The sequence below is a fragment of the Phallusia mammillata genome, chromosome 4 (genome assembly GCF_965637545.1).
Source record: "Phallusia mammillata chromosome 4, kaPhaMamm4.hap1.1, whole genome shotgun sequence".
Classification (NCBI taxonomy): domain Eukaryota; kingdom Metazoa; phylum Chordata; class Ascidiacea; order Phlebobranchia; family Ascidiidae; genus Phallusia; species Phallusia mammillata.
Window position 1 is genome coordinate 25,287,470 of NC_137255.1, and position 23,489 is coordinate 25,310,958.

The following is a 23,489-nucleotide window of genomic DNA, read 5'->3' on the forward strand; positions in this document are numbered from 1 at the left end:
ATAGCACCGGGCGCATTAATCTGCTTAAAAAAAATATAATAGTTGGACTCGTTTGCCAGTAGATTTGAAATCAAAGCGTACCTGTGGGCTGCACAACCTTTAATCAAGGGCCGCAGGTTGCACACCCTTGCTTTAAGACATACAATTGTGCTGTTTTCTTGCTTTTTTTATGTAGATCGCCTAACTAGTAACTTTTACATTCGTTTCATTTGTAAGGTTTGGAAATAAAATGTGGAAATAAAGAACCAACACCACAAACCTGGAAAGGGGAAGATATTTCCTGCCTGGTGTGAGTGAGTTCCAAACAAGAAATCCTTGTGTTCAATCAACAGCTCAACAATGCGAGATTGGAAAGGCATGTCAATCAACATAATCAGTGATTCGTTGCCATCTCTGCATAACAAAGTGTCAAATGTAAAGGAAAACAATGTAATAACCAAAAAGCATGAAACTGCTGGGCCATGCTTATCAGCAAATATAGCCGTTTTTTGAACTTAACGTTTGGGGCTAGTGGGTGAACCAGAGTTGCAAGTCGGGCTGGATTCGGGTTTAGGCTTTGGTTGCTTCAAAAAACAGGCTTGATTCGGGCCTGACTTTACACTCTGTGTCAGTATTTTTTTGTGTGCCCGGCCGAGCAGTTGCACAAACAAACTCCAGCATTAAATTTGCATATTCGTGACCTGCTAACTCATCGGCTCGTCCCAACCAAATTTGCCTTTCTAAGTATTGATTAAGCTACTAACATAAGAACTTACAATAGACAAAGTTTGCTAAATACCGATAGGTGGCGTAAAGAGCACAGCAAACTAGTCCGAACTTACGTAAGCACTTGTCGCATCAGGGTAGGTCCGAAAACGATGGCGAGGTTACTAGCGGTCATCTTGTTGTCCTTGCTGTGTGCTGCCACCCTGCGGGAAAAACAGAACGAGGTCAGAATTCAGTGTCTGCAATTTAAACTACGGAGCTTGGACAATGTACATATTTGACGTTGGCGAACCTGTGCTTTGAGATAAAATTCACAAAAAGGTGGCGTAAGGTTGGCGTGTTGGTCAATATTTGAACAGATGATTAGTACCAATCAGCTAAATGAAACTTCAACTTGCAAAAAAATAATAAAAACACACACAAAGTGGTTACCTTGTAAGATGTGAGATGATATATTGCAGGGTGTTGTGGTTTGGCATAGGAAGGCGATCCACAGTTTGTCTGATCCGGTTCACCAAGGAATCTAGAACCTCAGTGGGACGGGGAGGTAGGGGGTTTCCCTCTTCGTTGGCGCGTCTCGTCGCTTCATTCGTTTCGGCGATTAGTTGCTGGTAATCCTGACCAAATTGTTTAATTTTAAGATTTATGGTTAGCATAATTCGCGTTGGTCCACAACCGGAACGAGACCAGCAAAAAATGTAGCCTGTATTACATATTCTGTTTTTTTTTTAAAAAAAACAGCGCACTGAGGATATACGAGATATCACAGCTATAGGGCGTGTCAAAAACAACGAATTTCAAATTGTCCCGCAGTGCGCGGTTAAAATTCTTCTTTTTTCGGATAAAATTACACGAAAGGCGATTTGAACCGGTTGAAAAACCGCAAACCGGTTTAGACAGAATAGTTTGCCCAAACCGCAGCTTAATCCGAACCCGAAAACGAGCAATTCTTAAAAACCTGAACCGGACCCGAACCCATATGACATGCGGTTCGACTCCGTGGTTACACCACTCATAAACCATAAACAGAATCATTGAGGCATTGATCTAACCAGGGGGGAATGGGTTGTTTAAGTAACTTTTTTAAAGTACATATGTGGTGCTGTGAGGCTTTTTCTTAAAAACCTACTGCTTTAGAGCCAAATAATTTTCATACTACAAACTATTTCGAGTGAAACACGCTATTGGTAAGCTAAGGTGAGCATACACATATACCAGCCCTAAAGCGTTGATGCAGACCAGTGAGCACGGCACACTCATGTATAAATCATAGTACGCCACACCCATAGAAGGCGTTATACCGAACCAAGCCTTTCTCCCAAGCACTTTTCTTGCCTGTGCCTTGCCACATGGACATTGGGAGACCGACTTGGTTCGCTATAACGCATTCAATGGGCCTGGCGTACTTTGATTTATATTTGGGTGGGCCGTGATCGCTGGTCTTCATCAACGCATGAACGCTTCAGGGCTGATCCCACTACGAGTGTATGTTGACCTTAGCTGATCAATGGTCGAACAGCTGATACTCTACTATACGAAGATGACATGTGCTGCATACAAGGCAGGCAGCGGTGGTTGTGATTTGAATTTCGACGGGTTCTCCATGGTGCATGTGCACCTCAGTTGGACGAGCGCGAGTCCCGGAAAGACTCCTGTTGTGGGTTCGAATCCTACCACTGGCTGTATTCTGTTTCAGCCCGTGCCATGCCATATGAGAATGCTTGGAAAACCGACTTGATTCGGTGCAACGCCTTCAATGGGCCTGGCGTAGTATTATTCCAATCCTAACACTTACCTTAGCGATTTGCAGAAACTGCTTGTAGAGGTTGAAACGCAGTAGGGGTTCCGGCAGATTGCGTAAGAAACACTTGAGCACGCTACTGACATCGTGTGGCGAGTGTTGGGACAAGTCAATGCTAGTTGGCGAGCTTTCAAACTGGGCGCAAATCTTTTCTACCCGGTTCTTGACTCCGTTGATGCGGTAAATGCCCTGCGGCAAAAGAACATTAATAGGAGATGGAAGTAGTAGTTTGTATGTGCTTTGTATGCTACGCTAGAGTTGTAAACGGGCCTGAAATTGGAGCCCGAACCCAAATTGATTTTGAGAAGCCCGTTTAGGCCCGAAAGTTTGATTGACAGGTCTGTAAATCAAAGCCTCAGGAAAGACCAAGACAACAAACACAATACACAATTGGTCTTGAACAAGGCGTATTAGGGCTGTTTGACATTAAGTCAGGTCCAGCAATTCGCTACTTAGCTAGTTAAATTTATTAAAAAAATATAGACACAGAGTGCAAAGTCAGGCTCGAATTCAGCTCGTTTTTTTGAAGAAACCTAAGCACGAACCCGGCTCGACTTATTATGCTGTTTTGTGTTGTAACTGTTTGATATGTTCTGTTGTGATTTTAAGGCAAGAGATTTGTCCATTCTACAGTTACAAAGCTTAAGGGCCAAATTATAGCGTTGACAAAGCCTATAACACAGGCTTTTCCCCAAGCTTGTGCTGTGGAGTCAATAAAATTTCGATATCTGTTAAAACTTTTTAACTCCTACTACTATTAACGCAGACGGCGCACACTAGTGGTTCGACCTATAAAGTCTCACCAGTGCAGCTGGTGACAAGATATAACTCTGTGGTTTATGCCCAATAGGTGCGATATGGCTTTTCAGCCTGTTACTCCCAACAAACTGTAGTGTTGTTAGATGGCTACACTAGCCAATACGGCCTATCTCTCGTCACCAGCTGCACTGATGAGACCCCTTAGGTCGAAACAGTGTGCATTGTCTGCAGCTTATCATTTAAACATAATTGGATTATTTTACTACACATTGTAATGGTTTTATAACTGTAGGTTTGAGCCCAAAGACACTTTTTCACTTTTAATGAACAAAGTTTTTCTTTTTGCAACAATAGAATAATTGCAACTTATAACAAAATCTTTATAACATTGTGCTAAAAATGTTAAACACAATATTCTGATCTATTCACTACATTTCAGAATCGCAAGTGTCCTCGGTGGGATTTGAACCCACAGTGGAAAACTTTCAAATACGGTTAAAAAACACACGCCTAGCCGTTTAAGCTACATAAATTAATTTTGCTACAAGCTGCATTCGCTAAGTAATGTACTGTTTTTCAGCTTTTTACTATATACTGCAAAATGAGGCCTCGTAAGAGTCAGGCCGGGCTTGCAGGCCCAAATTCGACATTGGAGATTTTTCGAAAAAAAATTGAGGGTTTGTACTTGCTAGTTAATTATTTACCTTTATTGTGAGCGCACGGTTGTCAATTTCAGCAATGCATCGTTTCACTACATACGGGATCCCGTCTGGAGCATCTTGAGCACATATCGAGAAGTCCACACCGAATACGGTCGCTTTTGGCTGTTTCTTTGGGATCTGAGTGAAAATGAAAATATATATTACCGACCCCAGCCTTCAGAGCAAGTTGTTCTTCAGCACTAACCCTATTTGGTACTAAATTAAATTTGCAAACAGAATCAATACAGTCACTGGACAGCGGATTTTGTTGTGCAAGCTAAGCAAATATATTGAATTAGGAAAAAAGACAAACCATGCAAAAGTTTAAAAGAGTTGGCAATTTGACTTGAACAGCTAGAGGTAAACATATGACAAATTTATTGTTTTAAACCAGCGCCTCTTAATCGGGACATCGGTGCCCACGTGTTTTGTAAAATTACGTAAACACTACATCTTTAGTCATAAAATATATCTTGTTATGTTGGTGGCCAAAAAAGGTTCATATAATTCGCTTGTATAACTGGCCAGTGAAAAAATGTCACTGTAGGCCAATAAATAGTTGAAATAAGAGATTTTAATACTGACCTTAAACGCTCCCCTGACATTGGACACAACTTTCGCTGCTTGTTTCGACATTTGGTTTCGCTTCGGTAATGGAGAAGAGTTGGGTGTCGGTTCATGATCTGTTGAAAAAGACACATATAATATGTAGTGTACAAAAATGGATAGCTGCCTTGGTTAGGCATTAAGCCCATCTATAAAAAAATCCTATAATCATAAAATTAGTATACAGAACGAACAGGACGAAAAAAACGTCCATAAAAATCTTACTGCGGTCGGTGGGTGGCGCCAGACTGTTTCCGTCTTTGTCGTCAAGAACTCCTTCTGACGACAGCGAGCCCTCGGACGGACGTCGAAGTTGAGTGGATAGACGGGTAATGTCGCCTGGACTTGCTGAAGGTGAAATGTCGTCCAATGATCGACTGCTACTGCTTTCCGTGTCACTGATGCCTGGAAAAGAAATTCAAATGTATCATGTGTCAAAAAAATATAGTTAAGTCTAATGGAGGCGTGATACTGAATCAAGTCTACTAAGCATTACCATGCGACAAGACAACTTATGTTTTTTTACGAAAAAGCGTTTTGTTTGAAGTTATATTTTAACTTTAATACAGTGAGTACTAAATAAACTCTGTCGGAAAAACTATAGTACGCCAGGCCCATTGAAGGCGCCATACCAAATCAGCCGGTCACCAAGCATTCACCACCATAAGGCAAGGCGCGGGCTAGAAAAATCTAGCCTGCGGTGGGATTCGAACCCACGACAGAAGTCTTTCCGGGAGTTTTACTTTTGGGAAAAATTTAAATCACAAGCACCTCATATTCCTTACATGTCAACTTCGTAGTAGGGGAAAAAGTAAACAGTTTTGTGAATGCACTAAGCAAAGAGCTACGTCACGTATTAGCGTGGGAAAATGCCCGTGCATAAAACAGCGTTTTACATTTTATTTATGAAACTAGGTATTCTTACCTTTAGACCGTCTTCCCCGAGACTGATAGGGAGATTCTTCTGAAGCTGAAAGAAACAAAACTGTTGTAAAACACTGAGCCTCTATGTTGTTGTTGTTGTTGTTGTTGTTGTCTTACTATATTAAATCGCAAGCACGGTTGCAAAGCCGGAGTCGTAGTTTTAAGAGTACCAAGGTCTAATATTCAGTTTTCGCAGTTTTGTTAAACAAATATTTTTCCTCAAAATTAGGGGTATTCGAATCAACAAAGTAGAGATTACGAAATAAGGTGTCTGAATGAGAATGTTTGTGTTTACATGTAAGAGTAAGGTTCTCGCTGGACTGTAAACAATGATGCTAAATTTATTGGGACCGAAAATGCCCACATTTTAACATACATTTATAAGTTACACACTATTTGATTCACTTTCATCCGTCTTGCAAACAATGGGTACAAACAAATTCCACAAAATCTTAAGGGTAGGAACGCAAACAGCACTGGTCTTAGTGATGCAGCTTAGTTTCGGTAGGCCTAACTATTTTGCATTTTGTCGATTTTTCAGTTTCGGCTGGCACAATTATTTTATTTTTGAAAATTTGGCCAAAACCCTAAAAGCAATCGACCATTCAAAAAAATCATGTAATAACCAAACGCTGCAATACACGGGCCATGCTGTCTGCAAAGTTGTTTAGGTGTGTTACAAATGAGTTCACCTACACATTATTCAGAATTTTTTTCGATTCGGCCTGATAGCCTGAATTTTTTCAACCGGTTTCGGTGTATCAATACTTTAAATCAGGGGTCACCAAACTACGGCCCGCGAGGTCATTTCATCCGGCCCGCGACCACATTTTTTAGGTTGTCAAATCGCATTGATGACTTTGTAACATTTAAAAAATAATCTACTTCTTACGAAAGTTTTCCTGTCGCGATATGTAGAATTGATATTACCTTGTTTTATGGGATTACAACGCCCAGGATTGACCCAAAGCCAATTTGTTACGTCACAAACAAGACTACAAGTGTCAATTGTGCGCAAACAATTGCTTTCTTGGGTCATTTGTGACGTAATATACAAGCATTGCTTGTAAGATGAGACTAACTATACAATTTAATAGTCGCATCACCAGATTTTTAATGGGATTATAGAAAGACCATATCCTGGCGCCTCTATCAAAATCGCCTTGCGGGCTAAGTTGGGAAAGACGGCGCTGGGGCATGTAAACTATCCGGCCCGCGCGAATTATTATTAAACTTATCCGGCCCGCAGTGAAAAAAGTTTAGTGACCCCTGCTTTAAACCATAATGGCAACTTAAGGAAGTAGAAGAGCCTAGCCTTTTCACTCAATCCTAAATGCGGCCCAAAGTATATATTGCGTAGAGAAATATTGATACACGATTTCAAGTTGTAAGTCGGGTCCGACTTTAATTCTGTGTCCGTTTTTTTTCCAGATAAAATTACCCAACTAAGTAGCTAGTTGCTGGAGTTCACCTAATGTCCAACAGCCCTAAAACGCCGTATTTAATTATATTCTATACAGTAGTACGCTTCGTAGGCTTTTAATTGGAGGCCTGTCAATCCAACTTTCGGGTCTAAACGGGCTTCTGAAAATTGATTCGGGTTCGGGCCCGTTTATAACTCTGATACGAATGTAACCAGTGGTGGGATTCAATTTTTTTGTCAGCAGGTCCTATTACAAAAGTCATATTTTTGAGTCGGTTCTGTTACAAAAAGTCCATTGACAGTAACCAGTGATGCTAACCGGTTCGCTGATCTTATAAAATTTGGTGCGAACCGGCTAAATTCCACCACCAAATGCAAATTAATGTTAATTTTACTTGAGTTCATACAAACATGTCACCAACCTGTTTGGACCAGATATGACGATCCTTCCAAAGCAAACTTTTCAAATTCGAAATCTGAGCGATCATTGTAAGGCTGGGCTGGCAGATTTCTGATGTAGTCAGAATATTGGAAGCCTGGGTCGTATCTACGTGCGTCTTCATACATTGCTTGGAACTTGAAAGGCAAAATTTAAGATTTAGAAACAGGAGTAGTCGACAAAGACAGCAGTGGTTCATAAACTTAATAGCATAGGACCCTTAATTTGAACTTATTAATTCTATGGACGTACTTTGTAAGCTTTATTTTGAAACCGGAAAATTTGCCGTGTGCACAGTACATGTCAAATGCACGTTTGCTAAATGCCAAAAACGTCAACATTTTAGTGTTATCGAATCAAAGACACGGGGAATAACAATTTACACCATAATTACATTTTCTAGCCTACGCCTTGCCATATGACGGTGAATGCTTGGTGACCGGCTGATTCGGTATGACGCCTTCAAAGGCCTGGCGTACTGTGATTTACTAATGTATTCAACACATTAAATTAACAGATCTATTTGTGGAAAAAACTGATTGAAACGTTATTGTACGACCTTCCAATTTACACTTGCTATAAAGTGATAACATGTTTAGCAGTTTGTGGTCGAACAGCTAGCACCGAAATTGTAATGCTTAAAACGAACTGGCTTGGGTGACAAACTACCAGTAAACAAATCAACTTACGAAATTCTAGAAGCCCTTCAAAGTCAACCACAAGGGTTAGGTCGTAAAGTTGATACTGCAAACTTGTAGCGCAGGACGTAGCAGAAATTCTAACATATTTAGCAAGCCACTCAAAACAACCTGTTGCTATTAGGAGCTCAGGCTTTTGTGACGTAACACAAACAGGTGTGACGTAATAATGTATTTATACTCGCACAGCATCAGTCAGCGCAGAAACATGTTGTTTTGTGCACAGCTAACACACACCTTATTACGTCTATTTGGGCCGTTATTTTTGCCATTAAACTTATGAACAGATTCGTATATACACTGGTGGGATTCAATTTTTTTGTCAGCCAGTTCTTTCACAAAAGTCATATTTTTCAGCCGGTTCTGTTACAAAAAAATCCATTGACAGTAACCAGAAATGCTAATCTCATAAAATTTCGTGAAACGGTTCTATAGAACTGGTGCGAACCGGCTGAATTCCGCCACTGCGTATATAGTGTTCCAAAATACATACCTGTACTGGGAGAGGGGAATAAAGTTGGTAATGGTGCTGAAAGTAGGCTACAGTTACCGACTTGGCCGTTTGGTCACACTGGATAATCAAGTCTCTTAATTGCTGGAGGTATACAACCTGTGGAAGGCAAGTTATAAGGTGAACCAAAGTGGGGAATGCAAGGGAGGAGGTTTCGACGTGAAACACGGACCTTGTTTTTTTCGAGGTCGTGCTGTCTTCTGTTTGCTTCGTTCACGAACGCCCTGTAGTTGTGTTCAGCTTGTGTGGCCTGAAATTGGGATTGTAAAAGTTAGGAAATTGCTTTGTTGTTTGTTTGTTCTGTTTTTATTGACAATGTAGCCTGAAAAGCTACATTTTGGAATAACCTATCTGAAAGCTTTACAAGTTTTCCACTAGCTTTAAGAACAAAAAAAACAATTTTAAAATTTAAGTTGTGTTTGTTGTGCGAAATTGATCACTTGGCTGACAAAAAAATTGAACCTTTTCTTAGTTTAATATAGTAAAGCTAATCAAGCTTACATCGAAACTTTTTTTAACCAATGTTATTAATTAACAGGCTTTACCAAACCCAAGCGTAGCAATGTAAAATTTAAACCAAAAAACTGGCACTTGTATTGCATAACCACAACTCCATCCTTGTCAACAAACTTGTTAACTGGCTTTTTAGGTTGACATCAACTACAGTTTAGGTTGACATCAGGTACAGTTTATTTGCACAGTGATGGCATGCAACTGAATGTGCTATGCTGTATTGGATGAACTGAGTCGTATGTTTGAAAATTACCTTTAGTCAAAAACCCTGCATTGCTCATTTGGCAAATGATTTGGTTAGGTGATTGGAAAATGTAAGTCAATTTTTTTCTATATTATAAGTTTAAGCGAATTGTAGAATTTTATTTGAAAACTTACAGTGCTAAAAATTATAATGTCACCACATATATTTTCAATCATATCTCCTATAGGAAAAGAACAGCCCAAAGAGAAAGAGATATGAAAAGACTTTTTTACAAATACGTTATATATTATTTTTGCGGTTTTAAGTGGTACGCATAACTTTAATAAAGATCTTTATGAATCGCAAACATTGGAAAGTACAATAGTAAAACAAAAAACCTTAATATTGGTGTCTTCTTCCAATTTTTTCTTCTTTTCCATTTTGGATGTGGAGGCAGCGGAATGGAGTACAGATGAAATACTGGATGATCCAATATTTCCACCGTGTTTTGGTAAAGTCTGCTGGCTCTGTTCGCCTTCTGCACGTATCGCAGCATCCTTCGCTTTTTGATATTCCTGCACTTTGTTCTGGTATGATTGCTTGGCTTTTTTCATGTTGGAAATTGCCTCCTCCTAAAATCAAACATTGTAAAATCATATAAAATTAGAAAGACAACCTTTTTAAAGCAGTTGTTATTGAATTATATGTACTACATGTTTTTTTTGTGTCAACATACAACATTTGCCATACAAAAAATGGAAGTATTTTGGTTACAAAAATTTAGTTGTCTGTACTTTTCCGATTTATTTAACAACAAATAGCCTGTTTTCCACAAGAAAATGTAGATTAATAATTTGTCATAAGTTTTTTATTTTTGGATTAAATCACCCAGCAGTTAAGAAATACGAGAAAAAGATGCTTTATTACTATTTTAAACCTTGCTTGCAGATTAGGGGGACAAATGCATGTTGGCCCATCAGCAACACATAATCCGATTTTGTTTGTATCATGTTCAAAATATATTTATGACAACGAAAAACTGTGTTTGTTTACGTCAATCTATAGAACCTTATTTGCATGCAAAATGGCTTGTTTTCCCCCCTTTTAATTTGCTAACAAAAATCCCTGTTCCAATTGCATTACTATGGATCCACTGATTATATTGATGAAATGCCCTGCTCTGATCAGCACTTGATTTTATTAGATTAGCAAAAGGTTAAAAATGGCGTAGAATTAAATTTAGACAAACAAAGCACCTGCTGACAATGTCATATTCATTTGTTCAGTATAAACCATATTTTTCTGCTGCATATTGACAATATAGTTTTCAACACATATTTAAATTTTTTAATCTGAATTTTCTTATCTAGGACTTTCCAAACTTGGGGTCACGACCCTTATGGAGTTGACACCAGAAGTTTTCGGGGCCACATGTACTTGGTTTTTATGAGTGTCGTTACACATTTGTTAAATCTTATGCAGTTAGGCGAAGTATTGGCTAGATCAGTGGTTCTCAACCTTTCGTGGACCGTGGCCCTCTAAAACTAACTTTTGGGCACCGTGGCCCCCTTCAAGAAATCCTGTAGGACCTGTGGCCCCTCAAAAATGTAAATGGCAATCTCGTGTTGGAATTCGGTACTAATTTTGGCTTCAAACAGGCCGAATAGATTAAACAAGAATCTGTAATCGTGAAAAACCTCAATGTAGACATTTAGTATGTGAAATAGTTGATTAAATTAGGTGGCTTTTAGTGAGTGTTGCTGGTGAATCTACACCCGTGGCCCCCCCCCGGGGGGCCCAGGGCCCTGGTTGAGAACCACTGGGCTAGATATTGAACATCAAGAAGGTTAAAGTAAACCAACAACTTAATGTATGTTTTAAAACAAACAGCTTGCCAAATGTAAGACAATTCTTGTTGTATTACATTAACAAAAGCTTGATTTTTTTTATTAAACTAAAAAGGGTATCAAGGAAAAAGTGGCAAAAATCATGATTTATGTCACCCCTACTGCGCGACATGTGCCGAGCCGAGCCAGAACCCAAGTACTCTGTACAGAGTATCGCTGTTTCTGATACGCGGTGCTCGGCCGAGCAGTTGCACAAACTGACCCGAGCATTAAATTTTCACATCCCTGCTAACAACAAAGCTAGTTTGAAAAGGGCTAGAACAAAAATGAACATTTTTCGCGTTAGATGGTGGAAAAATGTGTATTTTGGGGACCTGTACAGCTTGATCCACCAATAGTGATGAATTGGGAAGTTTGTGATGTTACAATTAGTGATGCACCGAATCCGCCTAAAAAGGTTCGGGCCGAAACCGAATATTCGGTTAACCCCTTTTAAATACTCACCAGTCTTCGTTTTTCTCTGGACCAAGAATCCCGTATTAATTTTCTCTGCTTGTCATGTTCGTTTTTCTTTGCCTGCAAAGGTTCGACGAACTTTTGCTGTAGTAGCGTTGTCATGTACATTGTCTGGCAGTTGCTTGCAAACTCACGATCCTGTATGAAATAAGACAATTGTCACAGACAAAAAAACGTTTAAACAGTAAGATAACTTAGGAACACTATACACAGACTTGAAGAGTAATTTAATCATAAACAAAACTGCCAAAATAAGAGTGTCATTCCTGAAAGTCACAATTCACAAAATTTAAACTATTTAGACATTTGTCAAAAAAAAAACATTTAAACAATAAGATGACTTAGGACCACTATACATGGACTTGAAGAGTAATTTAATCAAAAACATAACTGCCAAAATAAGATGACTGTGTTATAAATTGATTCAATGACAATTTAGGATATGTTTTGCTGCAAGATGAATGAAGACACAAAGAAAAACACATTTTACCCCAATACTTCAAATAGTGTGCAAATTAATATCTAAAAGCTTAACAATGCATAAAAACATTTTCAACAAAGCTTATGACTTACATTCAATTACACAATTAATTCCTTTTTGCTTTAAACCTTATTTAAAAATGTACTGAAAACATACCACATGTTTGATTCATGGTAAAAAAAATTGAAAAAAGACTGTTTCAGTACATCTAATTTTTTGTTTTTACTAAAAATTTGTGAATTAAATGCCCGTATTTATGAAACACATTTGTAATAGCTTACATGGTCCAGTGAAGTGCAGTAGAGAGATTGGAATGGAAGGAAACTTTGTTCAGATAAAGCGTGCTTTGTTGCTTGGGAAAGCTTCAGCAATGCTTTGGCATGCTCATTTTCTATTCAAATACAGTGATGTAACAAGTTAAAACTATTAATACAGTTTGCAGCAAGAGTTTAATTTCGAAATTTTCTATCTTACACAACTGTTATTATATTTCTGTAGTGTCAATCTACAGCAAACATTTTTTCTGTTGCTTAGGACAGGGCTTCTCAAACTTTCTTGCACTGCAACCCCATTTTATAGGAGGAAATTCTATGTGGCCCCTTGATGGGTATAGCCCATACACGTGAATGATGTTGAGACAATAAATTTACGCATGTATACCATTTATTGTGACAATGACATAATAATGCATGATGTTTCGTGACCCCAAAATTATTTCACAGTTTGAAAAGCTTCCCATATTTAATCACTGAATATTCTTTGATTGCTTGATAGCTAGGTAGTTTACCATTGTCACATTTGGTCTGTTTGCATTTTTTGTCCATTTTTTATGCAGAAACTTAGAATGCAAAAATGCACTGAAGAACCAGACATAAAATAGTTTTTTCACAAACCTTTTCAATCCTGACCTAATTAATGTAGATTTGGGTTTACTTGCATAGTGGCAAAGTAAGAATTAAATTTCAGACTGCTGAGAAATGAATTTAAAAAACACATGTGCAACATAATGCAAGCAAAATATATGGCAGTATACTTCTAATTACACCAAGACCTTGAAACATTATGCATGAATCTTTTCAAAGCCTTTTTGTATGTTTTTTTAGTTAAGCAACTAACCAAAGAAAAGAAAACAATGACCAAATGTACGTTATTTGTAGACTTACCCAAAGCTGCTTTCTTTTTAACATAAGTTATCAACTCATTGAGGTATTTTGAAAGGATTTTTGCTCGATCGAATGCCATTTCCAGTCCCCCGTCCATGTTTTGAAGAGTGTGGTCGACATTTTCCAAGGCCGGTGACAAAACACCTGCACCCACACAAACAACAATAATTAGATTGTGACATAAAAATCCAAAGGAGCAACGATGGGAACCCAATTGCTAATTATGGAGTAGATGAGAATTCAAGTATTCAGTAGGTGAAAATTAGCTCATGAATGAAAAGTCAAATTATCAAGCTTTTATTTGGACTTAAGATAGCCAACACAGATTGGAGCACTGTTGCTTACTGTAAAGTAGAGAGTTTGAATGTATTTTTAGTAATATTTGTACATTTTTAGGACAAAAAATTCACTTAAGCATACAAAAAGACAAAAAAGTTTTTTTTATATTAATCTTTAACAACTGCAAGTATAGATATAAAAACAACACAATTTTGGTCATTCCAGTTCAACAAAAAGTATATGATTGTTTGTTTATAACCAAGACACTGTTTAACCTTTTGCCTTATACCCACAATAATTTCCAAAAAATTCAAAAAATGTTTTACCCGAAAGACACAACTCACAAAATTCAAACTAACTACAGTTTTATTTTACTGCACCAAAACTGTAATCTTGGTCTAAAAGTGTGTTTCACAAATTGGGGTCACAATGATTTTTACAGATACAGCACATGATATTGTAAAATATTTTCAATTTTCATGAAAAAGATTAAAACTGTTATATGACCTGTAAACAGCCAAAAATTGACATTTATCTGCTAAATTATACATGCACAATTAGATTGACACGGCAAATTTTAAAGCAAAGCTGCATTACGTAAATTCTGATCAGCAATCAATTTTGTAGTTGTCAATATGCATTACATGTACAAGACTAAAACTAAACCGATATGTGGTGTAAGCACTATGCAAAGGTGATATAATTTATTTAACATATCATCCAAAAACATTCACACCAATGGAAAAATTAAAGAGATAAAATTTGTTTGACATTAATTTTCAGTGTGTATTTTGTCACCATACTACATCCTACTCTACTTTTAAATAAGGTTATCTCAATATTGTTTGTACTACAAATATTGAAAAGTATGATGTTGTGTTTTAATAATACAGAAAAACCACACCCTTAACTATCTAAGATATGTTATCACTGTGTATTTGTAGAAGATTTCATCTACACTTATTTTTACCACAAGCCAGAAAAACTTTTATCAACAGAGCTGTTACTGTTACAGCTGTAATCATTGTAACAAATCATGCAAGTTATAACCATGTTATAAAACCTTTACAACCAGTGTCTGCGAAAAGCTGGTAGACCAAATAAAACTTTGTACCGTTCCTGATTAACATGTTAGTTCAAAACAGCCCTCTTGCCACCTAAACTCTCTACAATGACCAACAAACCATGCATAACAAATATATACAGCCATTAATACAAAAGCCTACTTGTTTTTTTCACATAAGTATAAATCACTATTGTAGGCCGAAATACTTTTCCTGATTAATACAACAGACCAAATCAGTTACCTTGCAACCCACACCGATAACAAAGACTAAATCGAGACAAATACAAACAGCAATTGACACAAAATCACTTTGAACGTCCTTAATCACGTAAATATAAATCACTCCTAGAGAGCAAAACATCTTTCCTGATAAACACAAGAGACCAAATAATTTACCTTGCAACCCAAACCAATTACTAAATCGAGACATTTACATACAGCAGTTGACACAAAATCACTTAGAACCTGTTTTGATCACATAAATAGAAAGCAAAAACTTGCTTACCACCGTCAGTTGGTGTAATGGTTGCTGACCCGCTGGTATCCGGCAGTACATCGTTGCTGATATAGGGTTGGTTTGACCCTTCAAGGTTGTCAAAAGATTGCGAAGAGCTCTGCTTGCACATAATAAAAGACAGTGTGAAGTTATTGACATCACACTGAAGTGGTAGGATAACATACAGTACTGTGACTTTACTGTGGGCGATAACATCCGTTACATGTAGCCAAGATGAGATAATCATAAATATGTTGATTGCTCAGTAACTTGTTGGATTGAAATAGGTTTTACACTTTATATAGCATTCAGGGCTTTTTGCTATTAAACCACACACCATAACAGTTAAAATATTAACCATGTTGAACAATATATAAGTTTTCTATACTAATAGTTTTCAACCAAATCCTATCTTGTATCTTAGTTCCCAACTCTTTACTTGGAGACCACAGTTAAGAAACCAATGGAAAAAAATCAGAGGTCAGCAACTGGTGGCACCTGTCACAAGTCATAGTTGGCATGAGAGGCCAGTTTAGCATGCCAAATGATTTTTGAGTTCATATTTCAATACTTTTTTTATACAATTTGAAACTTTCACAATTATTGTTTTCAGTTTGTTATGATTTAACAGTCTCAAAAACCATGCCTGGCACACAAATAAATCTGCTTACTGATTACTGTATAAATGAACTGGCACTAACTACAATAATACATAGGAAGTAAATTGGCATGTGGCGTTTGAATGGATGCCACCCCCTGGTATAAACCAAGCACTACAATTCAGAACACTTTTCGAACCTCAGTCAAACTGTTTTTACTAGCTACCAATCACGATTTGACAAAAAAAAATATATCTTAACGAAACGAAACTGCCAAAATGACCTTATGCTGTATTCTTACATTTAAAATTTAAAACATTGCATTTTAATAAAATGCACTCACCAGTGACAGAGGAGGGCTGATTTTGATGTCTCCCATCAGACTTTCAGATGCACTAAACACACAAAACAGGCACTTTTTGAAAGATACGCTTCATGTAGATTTAAAACAGCTCCAAAAATGTCACCCACCTCGTACAGAATGCCATTGCCAGGTTGTTGATAGAGCGGAAAATATCCGTAGACACATCTGTCCTTTCGTCCTCATAGTTGAACTCTGAGTATAAATAAAGTACCATGGTAATGTTCTGTCAATTTGACCCTATCATGATTTAGGCTCTGAGACGTGATTTTAAGACATATCTAATATGTTACTTTTTTTGAGTACAATCCAGCATACACTATAACAGTGGTTATCAACTGGTGGTCCATGCTGACTTTTTGGGTGGTCCACAGGACGTTAATTATACTTGTGATAAACTGGAAATACTTGCATATAATTTATTGAATGTATAGTACGAAAAAAGCTTGTGTTAGCCATTTAAGTTAGTTGTCAGTTGTTTGATATCACTCCTTGAAATTCCAAATTCAAGGATATGTATTTCAAGCCAATGTGTTTGTTGTGTATGCTTTCTTTATCTTTACTTAACAATCGACAGGTCCATGATATTAATTTAATTGAACTAGTAGTCCATGGCCTATGAGTTGAGAACCACAGTATGCATTATTATGAACAAAACATTATATTTTATGGCCTGACAAAGCACAGGACTACCAAATGTTGTTATATGTGTTGTTAAGAGCATGTGGTATAAATTGCAATTCAATGTTGTCTCACCTTTTACATGCTTTATCAAAATTCGAGCCTTTTCAAGAAATTCCTCTGATTTCAGTTCAGCATATTTGTCAACAACTGACTTGAGAACATTGAGCAGCTCGCCCAGTCTTTCATGAGCCATAACGCGCATGCTCTTGTCTGATAAGTCTGTTGAATGAATAACAAGTTCCTTTATCATTGATGACTAAAAGACTGACTGGGTAGTATGGTAAAAACACCGTGCTTGGGTATACTGGTGTATTAGTGTTTTGCTATTAGACAAGGCCCTTGGCCCATTCATTGTAGGCTGCATTGTTTACAGTGCGACGCGTTGCAAAGTATGTGAAGCGTAAAATACCAGACTAAAATAGTTTCTCACAAACGTTTTGAGTGCAAAAAAACATAAAACAGAGACTGGTAATGGGTGGTGTAAAAAAAGGTAAATGCATTAGTCAAGTCAACAAGAGCACCAATACATTTTTGAGATTTTTTTCTGAACACATTACCAGGTTTGACTGTGCAGTTTATACATTACAACAGAACTATATCTAAAGTTGCAGTTTTTATAATTTAGCATAGAAACACCACTAAACAAAAACTAAAATACCCATTTTAGAAAACAGTTTACTTGCCGGCTTTTCAATGTGTATTATTAAGAAATATCTACATACCTATTTCCTCAAGAAAAACACTTTTCAAAGCCATCAGGGCTTCAGAAAAGTGTCGAAGATCTTTAGTGAGCTGAAAAACTCCTTCCTGACTGAGAGATTTTGTGTCATCGTGGTTTTTGTCATCCCAACTCTGCTCAAAGGATGATGAACTTCCAACTAGAAATATACCTAATGTTAAAATTGGTTTTCAGTTCAATATGCTACATGCAAGGCATTAAGTATAGTTCTGTACTGATAAAAGTTTTATGTGATAGCTATAAACTGAAAATAGTTTTCGAATTACAGAATCAGTCAATGAATATCGGGGATTAAATATATTTTATCTAACTGGCATCTGCAATACCACAGGATAACCACAAGTCAAAACATCAGAAAAAATTGAACAAAAGTAATTGAAACACAATGAAGTGATGAAATAAATGATATAGACTTGGTACATTACGTTTTCCAGAAAAAACAAACATTATCTTACTTTCATTATTTAGATGTATTTTTCGTAATAGACTCGATTTAGCTTATATACTAAATTCAACTGTGGTATTTTATTGAAAACATATGGTATACACCCAGGGTACACAATTAAGCCTATTCAAACTGATAGAAAATGGATAAAGAATAAACTTCATTCTGATGAAACAATATGAGTTTTAATGCTGTTGCAACAAGTGAATACAAATCAAATAGACATTTGCCCAGCAATTTTCCATTTGTAGAGAATATATCAAATAATAAATATAACACAGTGTTAGCAGTAAACAAATCCACATAAAACACTAAAATTGTGACGCACTGTTGCAGTTTTGTAAAGTGGTTTGAAACAAACATACGTTACAATACAAGTGTAAAAGGCCATAAAGTAATCCTCATCTAAGCCGAACAACCTAAACAGAGCTCAGGACATTTATTGCAGCGCAGAACTAAAAAGGTCATGACCAATTATGATGTATGTGCTTTAGAGTGCAAAACTCGGCAGCTAATTATCGCAGATTATCTTACTTTCAAATGCAACGGTGTGTTAAGTAAGCCTTGTTATAACAAAAAGCCCTTACCACTGTTAATTGACATTGAATAGGCATCATGTCCTAGGTGGTTAGTGGCGTTTGCGAGGCTGCTTCCACCGTTGCTACTGTCAAGACTGTCACTTATACGGAAATTGGAATTCATACCTAAACAAAACAAAAGGGTTATTATTCGTCCTTAGGTGTGGTTATGCAATGACCATTTCAAACCTGGTTAGGATACAAACTGACATTTAAACATCCATGTTGATGCCATTAAAAACAACTTAGTTCCTAACACTCAAGGTTAATTTTTGTATCAGTACATTTTTTTTACTTGGCAAATTTTTAAGGCATATTTTAGCTTTTTTCATCTAACTTATAAAAACAAATAACCATTTTTAATCTATGTAGCATGCAATAACTGTTCATACTATTTACCACATTCGCATATGTATTAGTAGTGATGTGAAATTGGGGCTACAAGGTTAAACACAACAATCAGTTCCTATGCATAGTAAATTCTACAAGCTGTCCAAATTTCAGGGGGGCTACAATTAAAGATTGCGTTTCCTTTATTTTTACAACCTTTTTTGGACAACATGCTGCAAAAATCAATGTTTAAAATGTACTGCTTTCATGTGGTTTAACCGATGGGGTGGAGCAGAACAAGTCACCAAAAACACAAACTCACCAGGAATGTTGCAGTAACCCAATACTGTGATGTCATCAAATGCTTTTTGGTCTCACGGAGCTCAATCCAACTCTACACATAACTTACACCAACTTGTGCAGTGATAAAGCACCCCAGCAAAGCCTATGTCAACTCTCTGAAACAAAAAGTCCTTGGTTATGATAATATAGTGCTACATGGTGGTATATATATTGTAGGTTATTTGGGCTGTTTTTTGTTAAGTTAAGAATTAAACAGAATGTTTTTACAAAAATACAGCCACATAAAAAGCAACTTTATTAAAGTTATTTACATGTTTGCAAAGATATACCAAACTGGTTATGCATTATCACTACAACATTACAATAAAAAGGACGTAGATTTTAGTTTTCACTATTATAACTTGGTATAACGCATATAAAAACTAGAAGGGTGGCTTAGCACATATTGCTCTTCCATATACACTATAACCTATTTTAAAACATAAATATATTTCCTATGCTTATTTTGCATTGGGTCCCATATTAGTCACCGTCTTTTATAACTTTAGTCGTTTCTGCAGGCAAAAACTCATGGGTCCCCACACATGCAAAGTTGTAGATAATGCATTTCAAGAGATAACCATGCGAAAGTTGGGTGTTGTAAGGTAAAACACAATGATCGGCACTGGGCTTAAATAATAATACTATGTAGAATACAAACTATAAAATTAGATTCACCCCAGATATTGTTTGAAGTATATATGTCCTATTTAACGTTTTAAAAAACTGACCCATTTAAGGGGGCTAGTAGGGTAACTAATTGGGTTCGACACACAAACTAAAAAATATATAAAAACCACAATGACTCAATCAATAGTACTGCAAAATTTCAGCCCAATCCGCCAATGTTTAAAATTGCGACCACTAGAGGTGTTTTGAGCAACAAGCCATAATGTTTCTGCGGTCATAGGGTTGTTAACAAGCCCCTAACTGCCATGGCGCAAAAACGACCACCAAGAAACCCACCAACGAGCAACAAACAACTGGTTGCCCTTGTAACACTATTGTGCCAAAGAAATCTTTCATTTGTGGTGCCCAGTAACATACAAATACGTTTTACACTTTAGGGGCTTGTGGGGTAAATGTTAGGACTACAGGGTTGAACACAACAATCAACACATATAAATGGCATACTATACAAGAAATCCAAATTTCAGCCAATTCTGACACTGTTTAAAAACTCACCCATTTTAGGGGGCTAGCGGGGTAAATACTGGGGTTATCAACAAAAACAAAGTGGGATGCACATCTACATAAATATATCTACCCTCTGTGTAAATTTCAGCCAAATCCATCAAACATTTGATGGAAAAACGGGTCGGACAAACTTTGGGTAAAAACACCCATTTTAGGGGGCGAGCGGGGTAAATACTGGGGTTATCAACAAAAACAAAGTGGGATGCACATCTACATAACTATATCTACCATCTGTGTAAATTTCAGCCAAATCCATCAAACATTTGATGGAAAAATGAGTCGGACAAACTTCGGGGGAAAATACCCATTTTAGGGGGGCTAGCGGGGTAAATACTGGGGTTATCAACAAAAACAAAATGGGATGCACATCTACATAACTATATCTACCATCTGTGTAAATTTCAGCCAAATCCATCAAACATTTGATGGAAAAACGAGTCGGACAAACTTTGGGAAGAAAAAAAAAGGAAGAAAACAAAAGAAAACAAAACAATTTGAGTAAAATCAATATGTGTCCCTTTCAGGGAAGGGGACCCATAATTAAAGCATTGAGTGGGGTTCAAAGTTTAACTGATTTAAAGTACAAATAATACATTAATTGGTGTGATAATACTGTTGAAGAGTTCAACAACCTGGTTTTTACTGCTCATATGAGGCACATTACGAAATGCACCGGGTAAAATAAAATGGAACACATAAAAAGTCGGACAAAGAAATTGCTCAATTGTGTAAAGATTTATGCACGTATTCACTTCCAGTAAGGGAACAGGTATACTTAATGCATGTGAATAGTTAATGTTTGACAGCAGTGATCAAACACATGCAATGTTAAGTTGCAATTGACTAGGTAAACACAGTGAATTGCTGTACTGCACAAAGTGCATGTTGCTTTTGCACACAAACCTGTTTTGGACTTGGTAATTTGGGATCTGTATGCCAAAAAAAACCATTGAATTAAAGACAAAAATTGCATTTAATTTTACAGTTTGATTTTGGAATATGGGGAATGGGAAGTGGTTAATATTTACAAGAAATCATAGACCACTACCAGAGCCATAAAAGTATGACATAACAGGATATATAGACAGCAAACATTACCAATTTCCTATCATAAAAATGACATCATTTTTTGCCCACACTGGTACCTATAGTCAGCACGTTATTATTAACAAAACACAAACTATTTATACAACAACAAAAACTGTGCAGTTTTTTTAAACATTTGCAATCTAACAGAATTATAAAACAAGTTGCATTAAAATAGGCTTGTAAGGGCCATTTTTATATATTTATAATAATGAACAATACAATGTAGTCAGTTTGTTAAAATAAACCACAATTTATCACCTAAAAAAACAATGCAGTAAACAATGTTGCATCAGATCTTAAAGTGTATGGTGTTGTACAAATGTACAGGTATGAGTACGAATATAAAACACTCAAACAAAAGTCAAAACAATAACTTGGTTTTATCTTGTGCACATTACAAGATTTTCAGCCTGTACTGTACAAAACTCAGCAATCAAAAGGGCTATGTTGATTTTAGAGCACAAAACTGAACTAGGTCTTTAAGCCAAACTCAATAAAATGTTTGCATGTTTCTTATTTAAATCGTACTGCTTGATAATGCCTTCAACCAGTGGTGGGATTCAGCCAGTTCGCACCGGTTCTATAGAAATAGAACCATCTCACGAAATTTTATGCAATCAGCGAACCGGTTAACATTACTGGTTACTGTCAATGGATTTTTTGTAACAGAACAGACTGAAAAATATGACTTTTTTGCATAACATTAACTTTGGCCAAGAATTGTTTCGTTTCATAAAGTAACACTGTATTGAACAGTTTTTTTACATCAAAACAGTGCATTCAAAATTGAGCATTGAAACAACCTGTTTTTGTTAAACTGGTAGCATAAAGATTGCCGAACAGTAGAAGACTTATATTATAGTCGTATCAATTCATTAGCAATAATTGTCAAATAAATGTTCAGAAAAATACAATACAACAACATTCTGCCAAAACTGAAACCTGTTACTTTTACTTACGCTGCAACAAACAAACAACAGTATAAACCGACCAGTGACCATGTTTATAACTAAAGTAAAAAGTTTAGTGATCATTTTAACAAAAGGTAAATAGTCGGTTAACAAACAGTGGCAATTAAACTAAATTTACTGTACCCAACCTAATAAAAAGTAAATGCATACAACTTATATTACTACAACGCACCCGTATTACTGTGAACAGATACACAGATAAGGCACAGCTATAGGCGCCACAGAAGTTATCTTGTTTGTTTATTTGATGCAATCTCTTTTAACACTCAACAGAACAATGACGTAATTCTTTACCAAATGAAACAAATTCCATTCCGGACGAAAAAGGTTACAACTGATCCGCGGCGACACCGTGTGTTCTAAAAAATATTTTAATTAAGGGTAATTTTGTGTGTGTAAATGTTTGTCCACTTGTTTTCTACAATGCACAGAGTCTACAATTGAAACAAAATGTTTACGGATGCCACGAACAGAAATTGCACGTTACTGGAGAAATCAAAACAATCAAATACTAGAAAACGCCAGAACTTTCACAAGCCTGCAAATAATGTTTCTATGGTTTTTTTACCCTGTCATTTTCCAAATCAGATAATTATGGTAGCAAAAACGGTTTGTGTAGTCTTTTCTCGTCGTTGAAGTAGGAAACAAAGCAGTCGCAACTGTGCTCGATCTCTACATGAACCATACTATATAGGCCTACGGCCCTACGCTTCCGTGTGACGGTTAAGCAGCGACCCGAAAAACTGTAGACATGCCTACGTGGGCCAGAGTTGTAAGTCGGGCTTTTCGGCCGGGTTCGAGCTTATGTTTCTTTTAAAAATCGGGCTTGACTTTACACTTTGTGTCAGCATTTTTTTTAATAAATAAGTAGGCTAGCTCAATTTATTAAATTTTAGTGGGTCATGTCTAGCCAGTTGCTTGACATGACCCAATGTTTTTGAGAAGCCCTAAACCGCCTTTTTCAAGACCAAATGTTTATTTTGTTTGTTCTCTTGGTCTTTCCTGACACTTTTTTTAACAGGCCTGCCAATCAAACTGAAAG

General features: G+C 36.7%; 1 protein-coding gene across 1 annotated transcript in view; it reads right to left on the reverse strand.

Moving 5' to 3' along the window:
* Nucleotides 1–22,735, reverse strand: part of LOC145223163 (rho GTPase-activating protein 45-like) — a 28,253-nt gene extending 5,518 nt beyond the window's left edge. The window contains exons 1-23 of the mRNA XM_080089518.1: nt 22,620–22,735; nt 19,171–19,306; nt 18,528–18,644; nt 17,479–17,634; nt 16,829–16,975; nt 16,183–16,267; nt 16,055–16,106; nt 15,122–15,230; nt 13,272–13,415; nt 12,390–12,499; nt 11,616–11,765; nt 9,663–9,896; nt 8,740–8,817; nt 8,550–8,666; nt 7,342–7,495; nt 5,498–5,542; nt 4,798–4,977; nt 4,552–4,649; nt 3,970–4,104; nt 2,501–2,695; nt 1,138–1,322; nt 822–908; nt 260–393 (exon numbers count right to left, since the gene is read on the reverse strand). Coding sequence (XP_079945644.1) covers nt 260–393; nt 822–908; nt 1,138–1,322; nt 2,501–2,695; nt 3,970–4,104; nt 4,552–4,649; nt 4,798–4,977; nt 5,498–5,542; nt 7,342–7,495; nt 8,550–8,666; nt 8,740–8,817; nt 9,663–9,896; nt 11,616–11,765; nt 12,390–12,499; nt 13,272–13,415; nt 15,122–15,230; nt 16,055–16,106; nt 16,183–16,267; nt 16,829–16,975; nt 17,479–17,634; nt 18,528–18,642 — 2,710 coding nt within the window. The 5' untranslated portion in view covers nt 18,643–18,644; nt 19,171–19,306; nt 22,620–22,735. The remainder of the gene's footprint in view (nt 1–259; nt 394–821; nt 909–1,137; nt 1,323–2,500; nt 2,696–3,969; nt 4,105–4,551; nt 4,650–4,797; nt 4,978–5,497; nt 5,543–7,341; nt 7,496–8,549; nt 8,667–8,739; nt 8,818–9,662; nt 9,897–11,615; nt 11,766–12,389; nt 12,500–13,271; nt 13,416–15,121; nt 15,231–16,054; nt 16,107–16,182; nt 16,268–16,828; nt 16,976–17,478; nt 17,635–18,527; nt 18,645–19,170; nt 19,307–22,619) is intronic.
* Between the last annotated feature and the right edge of the window lie 754 nt (nt 22,736–23,489).